Source organism: Suricata suricatta, chromosome 6 (assembly GCF_006229205.1).
Source record: "Suricata suricatta isolate VVHF042 chromosome 6, meerkat_22Aug2017_6uvM2_HiC, whole genome shotgun sequence".
Classification (NCBI taxonomy): domain Eukaryota; kingdom Metazoa; phylum Chordata; class Mammalia; order Carnivora; family Herpestidae; genus Suricata; species Suricata suricatta.
The window spans coordinates 144,400,072-144,423,476 of NC_043705.1; the positions used below are offsets into that span (position 1 = coordinate 144,400,072).

At 51.2% G+C, this 23,405-nt stretch overlaps 1 protein-coding gene across 1 annotated transcript in view; it reads right to left on the minus strand.

Annotated features, from left to right (window-relative positions):
* Window positions 1–23,405, minus strand: part of ADAMTS16 (ADAM metallopeptidase with thrombospondin type 1 motif 16) — a 143,236-nt gene that overhangs the window by 35,354 nt on the left and 84,477 nt on the right. Inside the window, exon 14 of the mRNA XM_029941294.1 lies at window positions 9,608–9,734. Coding sequence (XP_029797154.1) covers window positions 9,608–9,734 — 127 coding nt within the window. The remainder of the gene's footprint in view (window positions 1–9,607; window positions 9,735–23,405) is intronic.

Consider the following 23,405-nt stretch of genomic DNA (forward strand, 5'->3'; position numbering starts at 1 on the left):
AGTCCTTGGGTTGTCAGCAGACGTGAAGGGCTTCTTTTCTGCTTGTGCGATGTTTGCTAAGTCACATGGTTCCTATGTCTCCAGCTGCCTGGTTGGATGAACATGTGAACTTGCCAAGGACTCCTGTGCAAAGTAGGTGACTCCCCAGCCTGGCTCAGGGCGAATGACAAAGGGTCCCGGGTGGCATGGGCCTCACTGCCCTGTGGGACCCCGTGGACGTGGACGCTCCCCGTGCAGGGGCCGCCCAGGAGACAAGTGTGTGAATCTGCATCTTCCTCAAGGTGGTGCTTCAATGACCGACCCTGAACCACAACCTCTGGGCCTCACCGCCCTGAACACACAGCGTGGGAAAGGGGCCTGGCCTGCAACGGAGACCCTCCCTCACCATCGGTCCACTGAACGGACCCCTGGTTCTGAGGCCTTTCAGGGTGCGTCTCCTAAAACACAGCTCTCAGGATGGCCTGGCTTTCACACCCTGACAAAATACGCCCTTGTCCAGTGTCCTGGGAGGCTCACGTTTGCTATCCAGACTCGGGAAACCTGCACATCTTCAAACTAGACAGGGGAGCCTGGGGGGCTTGGTCGGTTAAGGTCTGATATCGGCTCAGGTCATGATCTTGCGATTTGTGGGTTTAAGCCCCGCGTTGGGCTCTGGGCCGACAGCTCAGAGCCTGGAGCCTGCTTCGTTCTGTGTTACCCTCTCCCTCTGATCTTCCCCTGCTCACGCTGTCTCTCTCTTTCAAAAATAAATAAAAATAAAACAAAAAATGAAAAGAAACAATAAACAAACACTAGACAGAAACTAAGGGCTGTCACCTGGAAGCCAATCCGGGTCACCTGGAGGGCTGCAGCGGGTCAGCGAGGGCCCCCTTCCTAACGCTGAATTGGCCTTTCCCCCCTCATTCACTGACCGCCAATCAGGGGCTGAGAAATAGCGGCGGCGTGCTTGCCAGAGCAGGGACCAGAGCGCGGGCAGCCCAGGAGGGACGCATTGTTACTGGCGCGTCAGGGAGATGAGATGGGCCATAATCTGTTTTGTTTCCTTTTCTTTACGTCTTCATTCTGGTTAAGCCAACTCCGCCCGCCATGTCTGCACCCGTGGCCAGGTGATTACGCTCCGTTTAGGGCCCTCGGCCTGGTGCCTGGATGTGCACAGCCCGGGTGGGGTCGCTGCCCGCCTCACATTCCCTTTCCCCCCGCCTGCACCTCCCCTCCTGCTCCTACAACTTCGCCTCTTTCACCGTGGAAACAAAAACAAGGAGTGAGGACCTTCACCGCATGGGCACCTGCGTGCAAGCCGAGCCCCTCTGCCGGCCCGCCCGGGGGGCCCTCAAAGGCACCTGCCACGTCTGCCCTCCCCACCACCCCGGAAGCCAGGGGCACCTGAGCCCGCTGGGGCGCGAGAGCCAGGGAAACCGCAGCAGGCCTTCCCGGGGCCTCACGGCCAGTCTCCTCCACGCCGTGCCCTCTTCGGCACCTGGGGACAAGACTCCTTGAAAAAAGCGCGGTGCCCACAGCCCTGCAAAACCAGGCTATGGCCTTTCTAGGGAGGGGAAGGGTTGTCTTTCTGGGGCCAGGGTGCTGGTCCTGTCTCGGGGGTCTACTCTGCAGCTGACCTCACTCCGGGTGTAGCCGGCCCGAGGCGCTGTCAGGGAAGCCGGCACTGAGCCTGGGGCCCTGGTTCTGAGACCCCACACTGCAGGGGATGGAGGGGATCTGTCCAGTCTGGGTCCCGACCCAGGGATTTCTAACACGCCCCAAGGACGTAACCTGCGCCCTTAAATACTGCACCAGCCATCGGTGAGATTCGCTCTGTCATACTTCATTTTGCTTTTCTATAGATTATTTATTTCTAAGGGCTTTAGGATGCTCACGTGTGAGGTATCCTGGGTGGCTTTTGAGTTACACTAATTTATACATCTCTTTTTATTTACTTTTATCAGAAGCACATGTGAAAAAAAGCAAATACAGACTTTCCAGCAGTAGTGGGAATAAAAGAGAATAAACAGAATCCTACATGTTCATAAAAACACAGCAGAGACGTGAAACAATACGACACAAAGAAAATGCACAGTAAATAGAAGGCAGACAAGAAATTAGACCTGGATCCAAATACAAGAGCAATCACCACTCATCATGGGAGACTCACTGTGTGCGTGAACATGTAACCCTGACATTTAAAACCACAGAGAATGGAGAACTGTGGGGCACGGTGAAAATTAGGGAATGGAAGTGAGACCATATTGTTAACTTCAGAAAAAAAACCAGCTTAAGTTGGGCAAAGATAGTCATTATTTAGCCACAGAGAACAATTCACGTGGAAACTAAAACCCCTCAACACAATGTGGAATTTTAATATTAATTATGAAATGAAAGTAACAGGAGAAATCGAAAAATAAGCAATCATCAGGTGAGATTTTAAAATAGTTCTCTCAGAAACACATACAGGAGATGAAAAGAACAGATGTGAATAAATAAGGACCGTGATCGCATCGCCACGGGAATGAGCCACCCCCGCACACGGCGCACACGTAGTGTCCCCACAGCAAACACTGACATGCACCCCCGTGCCTGAGCCTCGAAAATGCAAAAGAGGATATAATTTAACTCTTCCTTTGATCTCAATGTAATAACATCTGAAATAACAAAAAAATTACTGCTGAACCTCCATAAATTTGGAAATACTAAACTACAATAATTCTAAATAATTCACAGCTGTAAGAGTGAAGCAGTGTTACCTACTTGTACCTAAAACAGCATCTATGTTCTCCCCTGGAAATGCTGCGATTTTGAGTGAAGCTTCCAGTTTTCTACAATTTCTAGAAGCACTGATTAGTAAATGTATAGTGAATATATGATTGATTAGTAAACATACAGTGAATATATACATATATATTTATCTGAATATACAGTGGGTGTAGGTAAAGATTTGTAGTAGATCTTTTTTCTTTCTCTTTCTCTTCCTTCTTTTCTTCCTTTCTTTTCCTCTTTTTCCTTCCTTCCTTCCCTTCTTTTCTTCCTTCCTTCCTTCTTTCCTTCTACCTATCATCTACCTATCTTCTATCATCTGTCCCACATTCATCTATGTATCTAGGTTTCTATCTATCATCTATCTAGAAGTTAGTTTTTCATTTTTATTCCAAAATATTGAAGTGTGTGTCATAGTGTGTATTACTTAGGGAATAGTTATTGTTGGACATGGGGGAGGGGTTGGTGAATTTTAGAGTCAATCGCACTAAGGCCTGGAGACCAAAATCATAAAAATATTATGAAAAATTTAGGTATTATTGAATGTATATAACCAGCTAAGTTCCCTGAAAATTAGAAAAACTATTCTCAAGTTGACTTTCCACCTTTGTTCATATGGATAAATAAATATATATGTATATAAATATAAAACAACACACACGCCAAACTAAACTAAATAAAGTAAAAATAAGGGGACAATAAAACCTTAAAATCCAAAATATTTTACAGAACTACCTAAGGCAGATTTTTAGATGTTAAACAAGTTCAAATCTAGGAGCTCATTAATTTTCATATTCCCACTGCTCCTGTAATGGTTTCTATGTTAACATTTAAGTGACTGAGGAAATAAGTTAAATCAGTCATGTTTAAGAGAAATCGTTTGCCCATACTTATAATCTGACTTCCATAAAAGGTACATTCTAACCAATGTCTGTACCAGCTTGATGCATTTAAAAACTTTATTTATATATATTTTTAATGTTTATTCATTTTTGGAAGAGAAAGAAAGAGAGAGAGAGGGAGGGGCCGAGAAAGAGGGCAGGACAGAGAATCCAAAACCGCTTCATGCTGACGCACAGAACCCAGTCCGGGAATTGAACTCACAGACTGTGAGATTACAACCTGAGCGAAAGTCGGACACTAAACCACCTGAGCCATCCAGGCGCCCCAGAAATATTGGGTATTTGGTATTCGCCCCAAGATTTTATTTTTAAGTCATCGCTCATCTGACGTGGGTGTCGAACCCATAGTCCTGAGGTCAAGAGTTGCACCTTCTACCAACTGGGCCATCCAGACGCTCCTTGAACGCATGTGAAACTCACTGTTTCGTGCTAAGTGACATCTTTCTTGGGGGGGGTGAGGAGGCAGTCAGACATCATCTTCTGTAGGAATACACTGTCACACGCAGGTGACTCCATCACCGTGATCACACCTGAATGGACGGCATGTCCCTCTAAAGGGAGTGTCAGTCTCAGACTCTCCCGGAGTCCCTGCTCAGACAGAGGTCAGATGCCTTTTCCCTGCAGCCCGTGGAGCAGGACAAGGCCCCGAAAGAAGAGCGGGGTCCCCCACTCTCCAGGAGGCGGCGTCTCTGGGCGTGAGCCACAGCGTCAGGCTCCCCGACAGCCGGGCTCACAGCCAGAGGGCAGGAAGCAGGGAGCCCAGAGAAGGCATCTTGACAGACTGTGACCTGGGATGGGTGTTCCGTGGGGCCACCCTGGCTCGCACCCCGAAGCGGGGAGGGAGGGGGACACAGCACCGGGAAACGGCACCAAGGAGCCGACATCCCTCACCCCTCCCGCAGTGCTGTCGCAAGAGACATCTGTGATCCGGTCACTGGGGAGTGGCTTTCCAAACCGTGGTCCTGGTAACTGTGCAAACAGAAGCGGGGCCGCCGGGCAGCACTGGTGACATCATCTGTGCAAACCACAGCGGGATGTTAGGAATTTCATGCTGGGATGGCGGAGCGTGGGAGCCAGTGGGGACCCACACGCCCACGGAGCCAGGCCTGCGGCTAATTCATCCTCAGTGCCTCTGACAGGCAACGGACCCAAGAGGCTCCCTTCCTTGGCATTCCGGTGACGAAACCCTTGGTAACCTGTGCACTGCCGGGCACTCAGTGTTTGCAGGGCTTGGATCCAAAGAGGTGAGAGACAGTCACCAACCCCGTCCTGTCCCTGAGACGCTGCTGTGGGACAGCGCCGGCAGGAAAGTTCCTCGCTAACCATCATCCCGCATTCGTACCCTGTGCAACCAAACGCAGGCAGTCCCCGCCGAGGCCCTTTGGTGGTAAGGGAACAATTCTACCAACGGGTTTGAAAGGAGCCACCAGAGTGTAGGCAGAGACAGGAGCCGTGGAGAGGATTACAGGGGGGCTGCCTCGGCATGCCTTAGGAGCACAGGAAACACTCGGTCACAGCCTGTTTTACGTAAACTCTGAGGCTGTGTTCCTAGGAGAATCGTGGAGATCGAGGAAAAGGACCCGCTTCCCATCTGGAAGGTATTTCCTCTTGCACCTTCCAGGCATCGTCCAGGAAGCCGTGTTCCAGTGTTCCGGCTTCCAAAACCAGACACGAGTTGAGATAAGTGAGGTGAAGAGCCCCTCTGTTTAGATCAACTGGGCTCCCTGGGGAGCAGCTCCAGCCCCGGGAGCAGCTGGGAATCGCTGACCCCTGCTTACTTGGTCCCAGTACTCCTTCCGGCGGGAGCCACACAGACACATTAAGATCGGCTTCCTCCAGTGGGGAGCCTGCTGACTCCCAGCTCACCGCCCCCCCTGAAATTTGTGAACTGGGGGAGTCCATCGGGGAAGGACCCTGGGCTTGACGGGCCCCCAGCTGCACACCCGAGGCACATGCGTGCATGTGGACGCCGACAGGGAGGTCGGGCGCTACAACCCAGGTGGCAGCAGCTTCTCGCTTCAGTTAAAGGCAAGAAGGCTGTGGACTAAGATGTTATAAAGATTTCGCTCCTTGGTCCTTTGGGGACCCTCCCTCCAGAGCAACAAGAAACACCAAATTCCACCTGCTGTGTCCTGCACTTAGTCAGACGGAGGAGGGGGCTCTGCTCTTACAGGCACTGGGCACACCTGCCCCCGGGACAGGCACAGGGGACACCATCCATGGGACAGGCACAGGGGACACTGTCCGTGGGACAGGCACGGGGTCACCATCCCTGGGACAGGCACAGGGTCACCATCCCCGGGACAGGTACAGGGGACACCGTCCCCGGGACAGGCACAGGGGGACACATACCACAGGACAGACACAGGGGACACCACCCGTGGGACAGGCACAGGGGACACCCGGTCCTTGCAGCAGACAGAGTCTAATAAGAAAGGCACACGCCCTCGTGGTCACACAAATGAAACTTGGCTCTTCTGCCCAGTTAACCAGGAATGAGATGTTGCCTGTATTCTGGGCAGGAGAGAACTGTGCCTTATGTCACAGAGGAAAACAAAACAACTCTTTAAATTAAGATCTACCTCCCCAAGTCAACTGTTAAAATCACAACCCACAAGGGCTAACGTAAGATCATCCTGCATTTTGTCATAGACCGTCTTGCTGCCCAGACTAAACAAATAACTGACGTGAATTTGCTTCTCTTGCAGCACAAATAAAAACAGCCCAGGGTCACTGAGTGCTCAGCACACGCGCCGCGCCAGGAGCCGTTACGCGCCCTCCGTGACAAGCACTCGCGCTCTACCCCAAAATAACCACACGGGTTCCCAGGCGGCTGTTCGCGCCCCCAGCCCGTCCCACGGGGGCATCAGTGACGCAGGGGCCTTTCGTGGGCGCCCTCCTCTCCCGCCGGGGCAGGGCCTGGCCTTGGTGCACGTCCTCCTCACCCTCAACCTTCCCCCCAATCCCGGCCGACCCCGTCCGCTCCATCACACTGATGCCCGCAGCTGGGGTGGGGGACTGGGGCATCCCGTCCCGCCTGCTCAGTCTCCACTTTGGGGCCCCGCGGGTCATCGGGCCTCTGCTCTCTGTGGGGACGTTGGGGGGCTCCCCGCAGGAAAGCCTGGCATGAGCTTCACAGCCACTCAGGACTGTCTCCAACGGCGTTCTCCTTCAGAGAAAAACCAAATACTCCAACACACGAGACATAAATCCAAAAGCCAGATGGAGCGGGGGCTTTGGATGTTTTGAGATGAACCTGGGGGTCCTCACCATGTTTCCACACCTCAGTTCTAACTTCCCCTTGATGAGTCCGCTTGCTCTGAACTGTGCTTCTCCTTCAGCGCACACAGACCGTGAGAGAATTTACTCAGTAACTTTCACCTGAGTGAGTTAAGTACGGAAGACATCACAGAACATAGACAGCACTTGAGTGCAGATCCCTGAAAACCAGAAAGACAGACTGAAGGAAGCAGAGGAGGCCCCGCGAGAAAACCAATGGGCTGCACAGGTGACTTACAGGAAAACCAGTGCCCTCCTAATCCGCGCGGAGGCTCCGGGCTCCCTGCTCCCAGGTCGGAGCCCTTGTGAGGGTGACAGACGCAGACAGGCCTGCTCTGGGCTTCCCACCATCAGTTCCCATCTGAGGTAGGGGCTGCTGCTGAAGGTCCCCAGGCTGGCAGCCAGGAGTTGGTGACTTAGATCCCGGACTGGGTGTCCCTTCTGGACAGGTCTCACTGGACAGACAGGCAGTCAGGCTGGACGGCAGGAGTGTGAGCCGCTCAAGGGATGTGCTGGGTGACTGAATGCATGCATAGACTGTGCCCAGTTCTCCGGGTGCCAGCACTGACCGTGCCTGGGTCTCCGGGGCACCAGCACTGACCGTGCCCAGTTCTCCGGGTGCCAGCACTGACCATGCCCAGTTTCCCGGGCACCAGCACTGACCGTGCCCAGTTCTCCGGGTGCCAGCACTGACCATGCCCAGTTTCCCGGGCACCAGCACTGACCGTACCCAGTTCTCTGGGGCACTAGCACTCAGACGGATCTTCCTACAAAACCCAGTTTCTCCTGCGCATGAAAGTGACACGCACCCACTTCTCTCTGTCTGCACGAAGGAGATCCCTCTACTACACAGCTAACCAGCTGCTCTGAGGCCCCCCCCCCGTCCCTGCCCTGGGAGGAACTCAGCGCGATCACGGAAGAGAACCTCGGCTCAGGCAGCAGCACCTCTAAACATCCACATCTGCACGCGGTGGGGCGCTGACCCAAGATCCAAGGTCACAGTGACTTCGACCCTGGGTCACCTGCAACACAGGTGCAGAACCGGCTGTCTGGGAAGGAAGGAGTCGGGTTTGCATACCGATGCGACGGGAGGCTGCAGGAGCCCCGTTTCCTTCGGACACGGTGATCATTTATTTAACCTTACTTATTATTTTGAATGAGAGAAAGTGAGAGAGAGAGAGAGACAGAATAGCAAGCAGGGTCCATGTTGTCAGCACAGAGCGTGTCATGGGGCTCAAACTCAACAAACCGCGAGATCACAACCTGAACATGAAACCGAGACTTGGATGCTCAACCTGCTGAGCCCCCAGGCGCCCCGTTTCCCGTAAGGTTGTTTCTGCAGACACGGGTGACGGGCTGCCGCCAGCCTCCCTCCGCCAACCTCAAGGCCCGCCTCCGAGACGATCCAGGACTTTGTGCAGGTGGCGCATCACCAGACACAGAGCAGGCCTGCGGTGAGGGGCCAGCTGAGCTCAGCCCACCGGGTGCACGGGACCTGAAGCAGGGACCAAGGCGTGTGGCCACTCACAAAGCCCGCTCGGTCCCAGAAGGGTCTGGGGGAGGGAGGTGCCCGGTTCACTGGTGGGTGATGGGTCTCAAGCCCCAGAGTCCTCGTGTCCGCTTCGCCCAGCAGGTCTCCCAACCGCAGGCGGGGGGCTGTGGAGGCTGAGGCAGCAGGGAGGCTCTGGGAGGTGGCGGGTGGGTCCCCAGCCCCCTTGCCATGGTGGGAAACAAGGTCCTGATTTCTCAGATGCTGATGAGCTGCCTCCGCCCTGAGCCGGTGACCAGGGACCGGACAGCTCAGAGGCAAAGGGAGGTGGCCCCTGTCTCCCTCCTGTGTGTCACCGCCTCCCAGAAGAGCATCATGCTTCTGAGGCACATTTCAGCGAACCAGGAATCCATGTGTCAGCGGCTGTGGATCTTTAAAATCAAGGTGTGTGAGATGATCTCGTACAGAACTGTGCGTCGGCCGTGGGAAGAGCCCGGCGGGAGCCGGACTCCGCTGTGTTCTCAGCCGCTCTGGGGCTCGTCCCCCGTAAAGATGAGGGGACTGGGCACCGGAGGGTGAAGGGAGCGCCCAGGGTGTGAGGGCCAGCAGCAGGCCCGGCCGTGGCTCCTGGCGGGGCCCCGCCCAGCCCAACCGCGCTGGGCACCTGCACTTGACCGAGAACCGCGTCGGGGCAGCAGCGCGGCGGGCAGAGCGGGGAGCCAGAGCCGTCCCCGGCTTCCTCAGCTCACGTGTGCGTGCGTGTGCGTGCGTGTGCGTGTGTGCCCCGTAGCCATCCACACTCCCTGCACCCCGGGCAGGCCTGTGAAGGGATCCTTCCGATACATCTCGCTCAGTAGGCAAAGCAAACCAGAGCGAAAGAACTGGAGACCGAGAGGGGAAACGTGACCGTCACGCGGGGCGCTACCACTGCCGCCAGCCCGCAGTGATTCAGGTACAAACAAAGCCGGCGGGACGCTGTGTGAGGACGTCCACCTCCGTCCCCAAGGCCCTCGGGACCGCCTCCCGCCACACACACCCGCTCAGGCGGCTCTGGGTCCCTCTGCTTCTTGGCTGCTCCAGACGGCGCGACAGGAAGGAGCACTGGCGTTGTCCGGACCCAGGAGCCCCCGACTCCCCACGCGGGTCGGCCAGACTGCGAGACGGGTCCGGCGACCACGGCCGCTCTTACCTGGGGGGACAGGCAGACACGTGGCAGGCCACCACCCCGGTGACAGGCCGGGTGCTGGGATTGCAGAAGGACGCATTCACCTGCAGCCTCAGGTCTCTGTAGCAGCCTTCCCGGGTGGTCATGTGTCCTGCAGGGGGCGCACAGCGGGCGGAAGACTGAGCCAGGCGGCCGGGGAGGGCGGGGGAGGGCCGTGAGGTCTCCTCTGAGAAAGCGCTGACCTTACAGATCAAGGGAGACTACTGAACACTGAAAAGGAACCCTGGACTGAGGGGGGAGGGAGAGGCGGGGGTGATGGCCATGGTGGGGGGCACGTGTGGGGAGAAGCACTGGGTGTTATATGGAAACCAATTTGACAATAAACTATTAAAAAAAATTTAAAAAAAGAGACTCTTAAACAGCATTCCTGGAGGGGCTGTGGGAGGGGGGAAGGGCTAGATGGGTGAGGGGCAGTGAGGAATCTACTCTTGAAATCATTGTTGTGCTGTATGCTAACTTGGATGTAAATAAAAAAACATTTTTTATTTTTTTCTGCTTAAAACTTTTAAAAATAGTTTATTGTCAAGTTGGTTTCCATATAACACCCAGTGCTTCTCCCCACAGGTGCCCCCCACCATGACCACCACCCCCTCCCACCCTCCCCCTTCCCCTCCCCTCCCCTCCCCCTCCCCCTTCAGTCCATGGCTCGTTTACAATATTCAGTAGTCTCCCTTGACCTGTGTCCCTCACTCTCCCCTGCTCTCTTTCCCCCTTCCTCTCCCCATGGTCCTCTGTTAGGAAAAGTGTCTACCATATTGGCACGTCTTTATGTTAATGACCAGTCAGCCAGCTGCTGACATCCTAGGACTTTCCTGACCCGTCTTCGCGGTTGTTATTAGTAACTTCCATCAACTCCAAGATGCGCGATTTCCCTCCTGGATCTTAACATTCTTAAGGGCAACAGATGTCTTGAAATTGGTGCCGATGTACATTTGATGGAAGGGACTAGTTCTTTTCTGTTGTTTCCAGAGTGGGGAACACTACACATTTCTCAGAGGAAACACAGTATGCCTGACTTGTGTGTCCACTTGAGAAACAATCAGTAATAAACCAAACACACACACACAGAAGTTTATCACCAGAGAACTCCAAGCTAAATATTGCCAGGTTGTAAGCTGAATAGAGACGCTTTCACAATAATGACTAATGTGTTTTATCAAATGAGGTCAACGGAGAAGACTGAAATGCAAGCTCCTTGAATTCTCAGCCCCCATTTACACCCCCGGGCTGACTATGGCTTTGCAAACGTGCCCGAACTTGTTAGATATTTCAATTCATTAAATATCCCTTAAAAAGTGCCTTTCTTTACATGATGTACCCAGAACACTCAAACTCAGAAAGCAGAATGTTGGTCTGCCAAGGGCTCAGTAGAGAAGGAAATGGAGGCAGTATTTAGCGGGCACAGAGTCTCTCTTTGGGAAGACGAAAAAGCTGTGGGGATGGACAGAGGTGATGTCTGCACAGCAGCGTGGCCGTACCTAATGGCACTGGGGTATATGCTAAAGACGGTTAAATGGTGCATTTTCTGTTAGTCTATTTTACCACAGTATGAAGAGGACTCTAACATACCCATTTTGAAGGATGGTATTAAAGGGTCCATCCAATGGAGAGAAACATAAAGGGAAAGAACCACATGAGCATTGATTTAAAATTAACGCAATAAAAGCTACTAAGTTCTGTGAGCTCACTTGCACTTGGAAAGCCTGATGGGGTCGCGCTGCTCAGGGAGCCCCTCTGTCCCCCTGGTCTGCAGCCCTGGCACAACTCTGAACATCCTCCTTACCCAACTTGACCCCCCCTCCAGGCAAACATTCAGGGAAAGAATAGACCAAAGGAACAGTTTGAGAGGAGAAGCGGCAGGCCACAGCCATCTCTAGCCCTAGGGTCCTTGAGAAGACAAATCCTTTACTCAACGGAAACCAAAAGTCTCTGAAACACGCATTTGACATTTGGCTTTGCTTTGTCAGAAGAAATAAGACAAGTCAATGCCTTCGATGCAGAAAGATACATTCTCTAGGAAACTGGTTTTCTTAAGTGAGAAGAGGAGGAAGGTCTCCCGGATTCAACAGGGAGCCACCATGCCGGCTTATGGGTCTGAGCCCCACACTGCCCACTTCCTGGGGTTAAAGCCCAGAACATGCTGAGAAAAGACCGGGGGGGGGGGGTCTTAAAATTTTTCAGTTCTCTGCTAGCTTTTCACATCCTATTTCTAATCAAGCTATGTAGTTTTTATTTTATGCTCCCCGATGTAAATTTTGCAATTATTTCCTTCCAGTTTTGAAAATGTTTATTTATATTTGAGAGAGAAATACAGAGTGTGAGTGGAGAAGGGAGAGAGAGGGAAGGAGAGAGAATCCAGAGCAGGCTCCAGGCTCTGAGCTGTCAGCACAGAACCAAACTTTGCATTGGACTCCACCTCGGAAGGAAGTGTGTCCCACACGGTCCCACAGCATCCTCGAGAGAGTGACAGCCAGCCAGGTGGCCTGTCTCTATGTCACACATGGCACAGACGCAGACACAGACACCGGCTTCTCTTCTCAAGACCTTGCAGGGGTGTATACATCCCCTCAGGAGGGAAGGGCAGGCTCTGCCCAGGACCCTTTTCTGCTTCCCTGTGAGTGTCCCGGGGGTGGGTCACACTCCTTTCAGCTCTGGCCTAGGGTCCCCCAGCTGACTGCTGGACACACAGACCAGGCTGTTGAGCAGACACACAAATATGGACACATCCTTGCAGAGCAGGCTTCCTGAAACTTGCGCTGCCCCGGGACCTGAGGTCTCCAGTGGGGTCGGTGGGGTTGGCCTCCTAGCCCCCAACTCCACACCTTCCTCCAGGGTTCCTCCTCCAAGTTCAACATCAAACGGATACCAAAGACCCTTCCTTTTAAACACACACACTCTCAGGCCACTAGCAGACTAAAAGCCTATTTTTCTTGTTTGACACTTGAGGCTTCCTAGCGCTACACTCCTGGCCCTGCTCTGTTCTTGGCGCTGACCTCCCTCCCTGCTCCTAACTCCCCAGGCCGCTGCTCTCTCCCTGGATGGTACCCTCCACTGCCAGCCCTGCGCCAGCCTGGCAGGTTTCTTCTCCTCCCTTTAACTGAGGCCCGAATGCACCTCCTCCTCTGGAGTCCTTCGGCCAGCGGCTCCTGGGCTCGAGTGGCCGTCAGAACCCTCTGGGACTCTCTCTCTCTCTCTCTCTCTCTCTCTCTCTCTCTCTCTCTCTCTCTCTCTCCACACACACACACACACACACACACACACTGCTGCGCCCACCTCCAGAGTTCCTGGTTCAGCGGGTCTGGGGTGGGGGCTGAGGACTACATTTCCAGCCACAGCACAGGGGTTGCTACTGCTCCCTCAAGGACCACACTTTGAGAACCACCGCTCTAGGCAAAATCAGAAGCCAGGACCTTTGTGTCTAGGGCTACAAGGGTGTGAGAGAGCCCAGAGTCAATGTTTGGTTTTTGTCTCTGTTTCCTGGCTAGGGGCTCCCAAAACCCTTAAAATCTCCTGAACTTTAAGAGTATCGGTTATATACTAATGAGGACTGGAGGCTGGGGCCCCGGGGAGCTCACGATGGGGCTGGTCTCCTGAGAGATCCGAGGAGGAGGAAAGAATAGAACTTTCAGCCCCACCCCCACCCTCCAGGACGGGAGAGGGAATGGAGATTGAGTTCATCATTCATAGCCAATGATTTCATCAACCAGGGCTATGTTACAAAATCCCCATAGAAACCCTAAACCATGGGGTTCAGAGAGCTTCTGGGCTGGGGAGCACAGCTGTGTTCTGGGAGGCTGGCACCCCCCAACTCCACAGGGAAGCCCCACCACTAGCGACCCTTAGAGAAGTCTCCCTATGTACCCCGTCCTCTGGCTCTTCATTCCTTTCCCTTCTAATAGGTCAGTGCTCATAAGTACGGATTAACACACCCAGAAAGGAGGGATCATGGGAACCTTCAACTTTGTAGCCACGTGAGACAGAAGTGGGGGTACCTTGGGCACCCAGTACTTGTGACTAGTGTTTGAGGTGGGAACAGTGTCCTGGGACTGAGCCTTTAACCCTGTAGAGTCTGAGTGGCTCCAGGTAGTTAGTATGAGAACTGAACTATAGACATCCCATTGGCCACTGGAAAATTGGGGGTTGTTGGTGCCACCGACACCACCCTCTTGGTGTCAGAAGTGTGAGCAAAGACAGTCCAGATGAGCTCAGGCTTGCCCTCCTCTGTCCTGGCAAACGGAAATAGTGACTCCCTCCCTCTCTAAGCATACAGGTATGGACAAGGCACGAAGTGCCTCCAAGGACAAGTCCAGTTAGGACGTATGTGTCCTCCCTTGGAGCATCTTTCTGGAAGGCAGAGAGCATGTGCTGCCTGTCTCCATGATCCCTGCAGCGTGCGTGGGTCACTTACCAGGACTGGCCGATTTCACTATATTCAGTAACTTCTAAGCTCAGACATGTTAATAGTGGGGAACTAATACTTAGCCGAAACCTCATCAAAGTAGAGGTATTTGCCCTTCTCTAGACATGACTTAGGATGAGCTGGGCACACTCTGGATGACTCACCTGTATATCAATGCAGAGATGAACTGTGAATCAATGTTTTATGAACCTGCTTTTTCACTTGCTAACAAGGAATAGGAGACCATAAAATTGGAAAAAAGAAACAAATGTGTGTTTAAGCTGTTCTGCAAAGGATCTTGGGGAGTCCCGAAATTAAGCCAGTTTATCATAGCGATCCAATTTATATGAGGCCATATTGAGCAACTGTACAGTTTCCTGAAATTTCGAAGAGTCTCATGCTGTAATGAAAAGAGAAGGAAAACTGATCTTTTCTCTCCATTTATGTGTCAATTTAAAAGCTGATTATTTTATTCTTTAACCAAGCTGCTCTGACGATTTAGGAGGTGTGGCTCTTTAAATAACGACTTCAGTTTCATTTCCTATTTTAAAATTAAAGACATGAAATTAAAGACACTTTCCTGGGAATCATCTGCGCTGATGTTGGCTTCATTCTAATCATAATGGGTGGTTTCTGGAATGTTCCACAACCTCCTGATTCTTGACTAGCCAGAGTGAGAACTAATGGCGTCTTTCTCTCTGACCTTTACTCCACCATCCTTTCCAGCTAAATGATCCTTTATATTAAATCCCTTCCTGTGTCACATGTTTGGAAAAGTTTCTGTTTTTCTGGCTTACCCATCACTGATGCACCAACTCAATGAAGAAAATAAGGAACAAGCACACATATGCAAGATATGAAATGAGAATAAGAAAATATGCATACTTAGAAGAAATGAAGGTATCTTAATGAGGACACTTAGTTCAAGTTGGTAAACATAGTGTTAAGATGGTTTTCTTAATTAGCAAAACTAACTCCACAAGAGAGAAATAATCTATGCAGTCTAATTACCATACACAATACAAAACCATATGGAAGACCTTGTCCCTGAAAATGCAACAGATTCAGACGCTTCACATAGATTCTATAAGAAGTAAAAGGTGAGATGTAACAATGCCAGTTGAATCATGCCAAAGCATTAAAAAATAAGATAGGTTTCTAACATTTAAAAAGTGCCTTGTAGTACACACAAAAAAATTAAGACTCCATGACACTTAGTGATATTAATGCAAAAAAGGAAAATGAGTTGACAGAACAGAATTATGTAGCACACTGAAAAAAAAAAGAAACTACATTACCAGACGTTTCATAGTAGGGATGTCAAGATGGTTCAATATTAGGAAAATCAGGTTTTATTTTTAATTTTTTAAACTGTTTTGAAATTATTTCTATTAGAGAGAAATAGAAAGACGGAAGGAGGCAGGGTGTGAGTGGGGGAGGGTGAGAGAGAGAGGGAGACACAGAATCCGAAGCAGGCTCCAAGCTCCGTGCTGTCAGCACAGAGCCCGACGTGGGGTCAGATGTTCAACCAACTCAGCCACCCAGGTGCCCCTTCAATTTTTTAATTTTAACAGATTAAGAACAAACATAAACTACCCATATATGTAATAATGTTCAGAACGTGACAAATTTAACCTCCATTTTTTAAAAAAATGTTCATAAAATACTAGGGCGCCTGGGGGGCTCAGTCAGTTGGGCATCCGACTTCGGCTCAGGTCATGATCTCACAGTTCGTGGGTTCGAGCCCCACGTTGAGCTCTGTGCTGACAGCTCAGAGCCTGGAGCTTGTCTTCGGATTCTTTGTCTCCCTCTCTCTCTGACCCTCCCCTGCTCATACTCTCTCTCTTTCAAATATAAATAAAACATTTAAAAAAATTAAAAAAATAGGCAGCAGGTGAATATTTAGTCCCATCAATATTTTGCATATTTGTATGAGTTTCTGTGTATATCTATATCTATGTTTCTAGATATATACAGATAGAGATATTTGTATGTTTATTCACACGGAGAAGCCAACATTATGGGAAACAGTGGAAAATTTTCCATTAAGGGTTGGAATAAAAAAAGAATGGATTATCACCCCTGGGGCTAAGGTGATTTTGGAGACATGAGTTCATACGATTAGCCAAGAAGAAGGGTATGCACTCACCAGGGGGCGACTTCAGGAGGTAGGTTATGTACCTAGAGGACTGATGAGGGCGGCAGTGACTGCGAGTTGGTGGGAAACCAGGGAAGATACAGCGAGGGACCCAGGCTGAGGCAAGCATCCTGCCTCTGGTCCAGGAAAGCTCCTGTCTGTAATCCGCCCGACATCTACTTAACCCGTCTTAAGTTCCCTCGCAGAGAGCACCAAGCTGACCTCTGGCCGTCACAGTCCCTGGCAGGCCATCTCCTGCTGCTCCCTCCATGGTCACTGCAAGGTTCACTGAAGCCCGTGCTCTGAGAGCCAGCTCTGCCCAGGGAAGCGGGCTTCCCCTGGGACTCCTGAGCACGAGGGGAGCCAGGGTGCCTCTGACGGCTGCCTGGGGCTCCTGGCAGAGGCCTGGACAGTGGGCGTGCTGTACCACGTTAGGACAGACGTCCCCTCGCAGACACACAAGAGCAGCCACTCCCTGGATGGGTTCTTGAAGTGTCGTGTGCTTCAAGAACACCAGGGGGGATCGAAGAAGCCAAGTGCCAGCCCGTTGTCGCCCTAGGGCTTTGGGTCTGCGGGTCCGGACCTGCCCAGGAATCTGCATTGAACAAGTTCTCCCCTGGAGGCGGCTGGCCCAGGGCCCCACGACGCCCAGGGCATCGCAGTTCCTCTTCCACAAGACCTCCCCTGCGGTCATCTTACACTGGTAGGGGGCCAGGTCTGAGGGGGACGTCAGATTCCTTACAGCTCCATAGAGCTGACCGCACCTCCCTGCTCCAAACCAAGTGCCCACGAGCAAAAACATCTCAGAGTGTGTGTGTCTCTCTGTGTGTGTTCTCTGCCTCAGACTAGGGGTCTTAGACTTTAAGAACAACACCTTCAGAATACCCACCAAAACGTGGAGCCAAACTTGTGATTACTACGGGATTTGGGGGGTCTATGGAAGGGTTCATTATTATGAACTGGCTCAGGGATGAATGGCCACATTAAAAATGGGCTGTTCACTCAATACCCAAGAGGGGCCTCTACAAAATGATGGATATGAACAGCGTGGACCTGGGAGGAGGCCACCATTGAGTCGAGACCAGGGTGCACACAGGAAGGGCGGCATGTGGGAGAAACATGGATGGAAGGTAGTAAAATGTCCGCAGTGACCTTGGGTCAGAGAGCCGGCTGTCTTCTTTGTTTTCTGTTTACATTTGTAGCAAAAACAAATGACAACAGCTACAAATTTGGGCCTTCATGAGCACGGACGTCTGTGTTGCTGATGTCACGGACACTGGGCAGTGGGAGGTGGGGGCAGGAGGGCCCTGACCTCCTGGGGCGACCTCACCTGACTTATTGGCCCGCAGCCTGTCCCCCCACCTCCCCTCCCTCTCCTGCTCATTCTCCCCTGGAAGGCTCCACAGGGAAAGCCTAAAGGGGTGCCCGAGGCCAGGAGGAGACAGCAGAGAGCTGACATTCTGGTATCTCTTCGCTCCTTCTTACAACTGCTGATTGACACAGTGACACAGAAAAGCAAACCAGAAGGCAGGACCGGGGGCCCATAAAACACACACTTGTACATACGTGCACACACCCACATGCACCCTGAAAGTCCCTCCTCAGCAGAGGGCAGGAAGGCGGGCAGAATCCCAATCTGCACCCCTCCACGCTCGGGACCAGCCTTAGGCTACGTTTAAGAAACTATTTTTCATAGTTAAGCCAGAGCTACAGAGAATCACATGAGATCAGGTCTTTCTTCTGCTTAAAGACCTGAAAATCTGTGTCCATAGGCTTGGCTAGGCACAGTCACACTTCCTCTCTCCACCCTGACTGTTTGCTTCATTTCTGCATGGCGCCTATCCGATCCTTCAGGATTTCCCCCCAATGCTCTCCCAAAGTCCTGCCTGCTGTCCTGGGTTCTCATCACACCACGTTCACCGGTGAGTCCACCATCGGTCACCTCACCTGCAGGAAACAGGGAAAGACCTAACTGTTCCGCAAAATACATGAGCTGCATGTCTGTGCACAGCGTCTGCGTCTTTTTTCAAAAGGCTTTCTTGGGCTCATAATCAGAGACTTTGGCTCACCTTAATTTCTGATTTGTGTACTCAAGGTCTTGGGTAGTACGCTCCTTGGGTAAAGGCAGGCGTCACGGGCTGGTACCCTGCTCGAGGACCAATGCCAAGATGCCAGGTGGAGGACAAAGGATACAGATCTCCCCCACGAAACAGACTTGGGGGTTCCACGCAGGATGACAGCTGGGGCATGACCTGGGCAAACAGTGTCAGAAGGTCAGGAGGCCCAGACTGCCCACGGCCACAGGGTGCTCTGCGGCTCTATGATCCTGGGTGCCGGGACGGAGCCTGGGCTGATGACCTGCGTCAGCCGGGGGGAGGCAGGCTCCCCTCAGGAAGCTGAGAAATCAGAAGACATTGTACAGGATGCCTCTCCGCACCTTCTTTGAAATACTGCATCGAAGAAACTGAGCCGTCCACTACCCAAACTGAAGCTTCCAGGCTCTCCTCTCTGTTCACACCCCGGCCCTCAAGCTGCCTCAACGTCCTGCCCGTTGGCCTCTGCCACACCACAGCTGGAAAACGGTGAGCCGTGCTTGGACTCCTCAGCTGTAGCAGTTACAAGCGTACACACTGGTGCATGCATGGATGCAAGGGCACGCCTGTGCACACACTTCTCCAAGGTTCCCTGTGCCCTCACGCAGGCCCCCCCTACACGTGTGTGCCCAAACACACATCTATTTTGCATGATGATAGCAGCATCATGCAAAATACGGAGGACGGTGTTCAGCATCCCTGCCCTGGTCCTCATGGGTAACAAGATCACTCCGGAACTCCTCTTGCTGCAAGAGTTGAGCGACCGAAACTGTCCCGTTTCTTAGGCAGAACTGCAGTGTAACCGAAAAGTATAGGGACGGACATTTATTTGGCCGAAGTGTTACAAGCTTTACAGGTATTCTCTGATTTAATCCTTAAAGAAACCCTAGACGGTTGGTTGCATTGTTCTCCTCATTTTATTGATGGGCTCCCTAAGGATTCAAGGCTTCAGTAGCTGTTAAGATCAAAGAGAAACGGACCAAGGTGGTGCTCCATTCAGGAGCAATGTTGGAGGGTGAGAGGTGAGATACGGACGTCTTTCCCCCACTTCAGGACTTTCCCATTTCCATGCAGCTGACGCACCCAGATCCAGGCATTCTGCATAGAATAAGTTGAGAGGTTATATAAAATTATCCATTCAATCCCGCTATGGCGGGATTCACTTCCACTTCTGCATCCTCCAAAGGAGAATGACACCTGATGTCTCGCCATTTTTTCACCGCGATTAAATCACATCATGAGGAAAGGAGCAAAGGAAAGGCAGGTTAAGGGGGCTGCTGGCTAAGCCATCGGGACTGTCTGCACCCCCAGCCCGCAGGCTGCAATGGCTCACCATCCCCAGGGACAATATAAAGCATGACAGGCCAGGCGCCTGTTGGATGGCCCGGGGATGCCCAAATCCTAGACTATTAAAATTGAAAGGGCAAGGCTCAACCACACTGAAATCTGTTTGCAGGAGGAAGGCATGTTCCGGCTCTTAATCTGACATTTAGTTCCCCAGCCCGGATACACAAGAATCGGCATGCATGTGAATTAAGTGTTTCTTTCCTTGAATGTTTTCAAATTTCTGAATATTGTGAGAAAATGAAAATACACCTAGACAGTCATATGACCAACAGCATTTAGGGCTCCTGGGTTCTCTTTTTACAGCAGGTTGTAGTTGTGTTTCAGATGAGCTTCCTGTAGAAAGGGTTCTCCTCAGCCATGTGGTTGAATGCTTATTTATTTATTTAAAGTTTTTTATGTTTATTTATTTTTGAGAGAGAGAGACAGAGTATGAGTGGGGAAGGACGCAGAGGGAGAGGGAGACACAGAATCCGAAGCAGGATCTAGGCTCCGAGCTGTCAGCACAGAGCCCCACTCGGGGCTCGAACTCACAAACCATGAGATCATGGCCTGAGCCGAAGTCGAACTGAGTCCACCAGGTGCCCTCGTATTTGAATGTTTATTAAGACTCAGGCATTAGTTCTCTGTCGGAGGGCACATCTGGGAAATAATTTCTCAATAGCACTTATAATCACTCAACTACTTGTCAGAAAGAAAAATCACCTAGTACACAGGAATGCTAGAATCAAACTGGCTGATATTTTTCAGTGATCTGTATTAACAGATAAGAGAGGAGGAGCAGAGCATTTTAAGGATAAAGGAAGAGAGTCAAAGAGAAGCAGCCTCTAAGCGCGGAGAGCCCGAAGCTAACTCCTGCCCAGGGAAGGAGGCGAGTTTTGCGAGCCATGTGCTCAGGCTCTACCTTTAACTTTTTATGGAAACCGGATCTGGCCGGCTCTCAGGAAATCATTTTTAAATCTTCGTATTTTGCCCACGTTATCGGTATACGTGGAGTATTTGGTCTGAAAGACTATGATTTTCTCAGACTATCTCCAAATTTTCACTACTACTAAGTGTAGAATAAATTCCAGCTGTTGTCAAAAGCCCTCTCCTTCTTTTATAAGGAGAAAGAAACCGATCATTTAAGCAAAACTACAGAAAACCTAAGGAAAACTCGAAGAGATTCTACAAATGAATGCATGCAGTCTCTTGAGAAGCATGCATCATTTCTCTCGTGAGTGCTCGATACTCAGGGATGTGTAACGGATGAGCCCTGAACGTCCTTGAAGTCGGAGGAGGGGCAAGTCCAGGAAACCGGAGCGGATGGATTCCCGGGAGCTGCTCAGGGTCTAAATGATTCCCAGGTGTGCGTAAGTGGCAGCTGTGCCTGGCATGGTCACGCTGAGCGCGCGGCGTCCTAATGCACCCCGGAGCCCCAAGGGTGGTGGCCACGGTCATTTACGGATGGCCCTTTGACGTCCACATGCGTCTATTCTGCTTAACAAGGAACTGGCCGGAATCTCTGATTTCCCTGACGCACTGGGCTGTCCTGAATGGCAGAGGGGCGCACCAACCCTCTTTGTAGTCAGGACCCACCTGTCCGGTTCCAGGACAAGATGGCTGGAATCCCCACAGCAGGGGCACGGTGAGCAGGGCCAGGCATGCCCATGTGATGGGAACGTGAGAGGTGCTGACCTCGGACGGACACCTGAGCCCACTGCCCCTGATCCAGGAGGTACGTCGGACTGAAGAGGCTCTAGAACAGGAAGGATCCTGGCTTCCCGGGCAGGACGGGCTTCCCGGGAAGGACGGGCTTCCCCGGGCCCTGTGCAGCATGCTTGGAGCATCATAGTCCAGACCCCGAGAGGAAATGAACCTTTTTTTTTTTTTTGGGGTCTCTCCTCTGCGTTTGGGGGCAAAGATATTAATGGCAGGTAGTGTATTTTGCAATTTATCAGGGTGTTGGATAAAGACAGAAAGGCATTTTTATGAACTTGCCACAGGGCAACCCAATGCAGATGGAAAGAATGGGAACCATTTCACGTTGGTCTCTGGGACCTAGGACAAGCTCAGCCTTTGGTTATAGTTTTTAAAAAATATATACACTTTCTCTAAGATTCAGAGCACTCTAGCAAAGTAAGGACGGGGAAGATGTCATCTGAAGCAGTTGCTGTGGCAAGAGAGGGTGACGTCAGCCCATTGGCAGAGTGACTGGGCTGACAGCATGGGGGCCATCTCGGAGCCACCCAGGCTGCACTGCTGTGACTGAGACGTTCAAGCTCAGCTGATCCCTCCTTCCCTGTGCCTCACTCCCTGGTCCTCTCGTGTTCGGACCTGCGCGCACCTGGGTCCCTCCTCTCTCCAGACTCCTTGTGCTTCTGCGGACAGATCCAGCGTAGGTAGCTCTTCTTTACAGACCTCTATCTCCACCTAACACCTCACACACTTAAGGAGGAAGTGCTGGACCGAAGCCTTCCCTTCTGGTTGGAGTGAGCGGATGCACCGTATTTCATCAGCTGCAATGCTAACTTTTCATGCGAACTAATGACAAGGTTGTTATTTCACTGTTCAATTCACTGACGGGGAATTAAGTAAGTCTCTGCATCTTCCCCGCCTGGCTTCAAGATGTTTGAGGTTCAGGTCCGTGCCCACAAACATTTGCTGACTCAACGAGTGAAGGAATAAATGAATGATTTGATATCGACAAGACAGGGCAAGGTTGCTAATGATCCCACTCCATTTTCTAAACCTAATCACTAAACGAATAAAGCTGACTTTCACTATTGGTAGACGGTGAAGAGAGTTTTATTGGAAAAGGATGAGAGAAGTTGGTTTACAAGCTAGTTTTAAGATCTGTCTAAGAAATTTTAATTGTGAATCAGATAAATAGTTTCACTTGAAAGAAAAGCATTATCCCCAGACATTGCATGGTGCATATTGGAGAATTTAAAACATAACTTTAAGCCAAATTTTAATGAGCATTTCACTTGGATGTAAATCAATGGTTTGAGATTATTTGAAATGCACTGAACCAATTGAATCAGAGGCTGATTTTTAAAAAAAATTACAGCATATGAGAAGACGTCTGGGTGGCTCAGTGGGTTGAGTATCTGACTTTGGCTCAGGTCATGATCTCACGGTTCAAGAGTTCGAGCCCCGCATCAGGCTCTGTGCTGACAGCTCGGAGCATGGAGCCTGCTTCTGATTCTGTGTCTCCCCCTCTCTCTAGCCCTCCCCCACTCATGTGTGCACGCTCATGCTCTCTTTCTCTCTCTCTCTCTCAAAAATAAACATTAATATTTTTCTTAATTACAGCATATGTAATTTTGAGAAATGGCTGATGCCTTTACATTAGAAACAAAAGTCTAGTGACGACATCACTATGTGAAAAAAGTCTCCACCTCAGACTCTGATGTAATCCGAGAGGCCAGTTCCTATGCTAACAGGACCCTTGGCTTCCTGTGTCTCTGCATAAGTCCTTACCCCCTCACCAATGTCCAGACACCGACTGAGAGTCCAGGGAAGGCATGATGAAGCAGGATTATTGAAATAAAAAATGTGGTTACATCATAAACATGAGTGGAAAGAAAAAAAGGAGCAGAGAAAGCTTGTCAGGAAAGGTGGAAGGCTGGACCTGCCCAGCGTCTTTCAGGAAATCTTATCTTCTACACAGAGAGAAGGGCCCATTAGACTCGATAAGGAAATGGGACCTTTTTAAAACCATCGTCATCATCGTCACCATCATCACCATCATCACCATCATCTTTCCTCCACTGATGCCGGGTAATATTTCTCAAATGAAACACG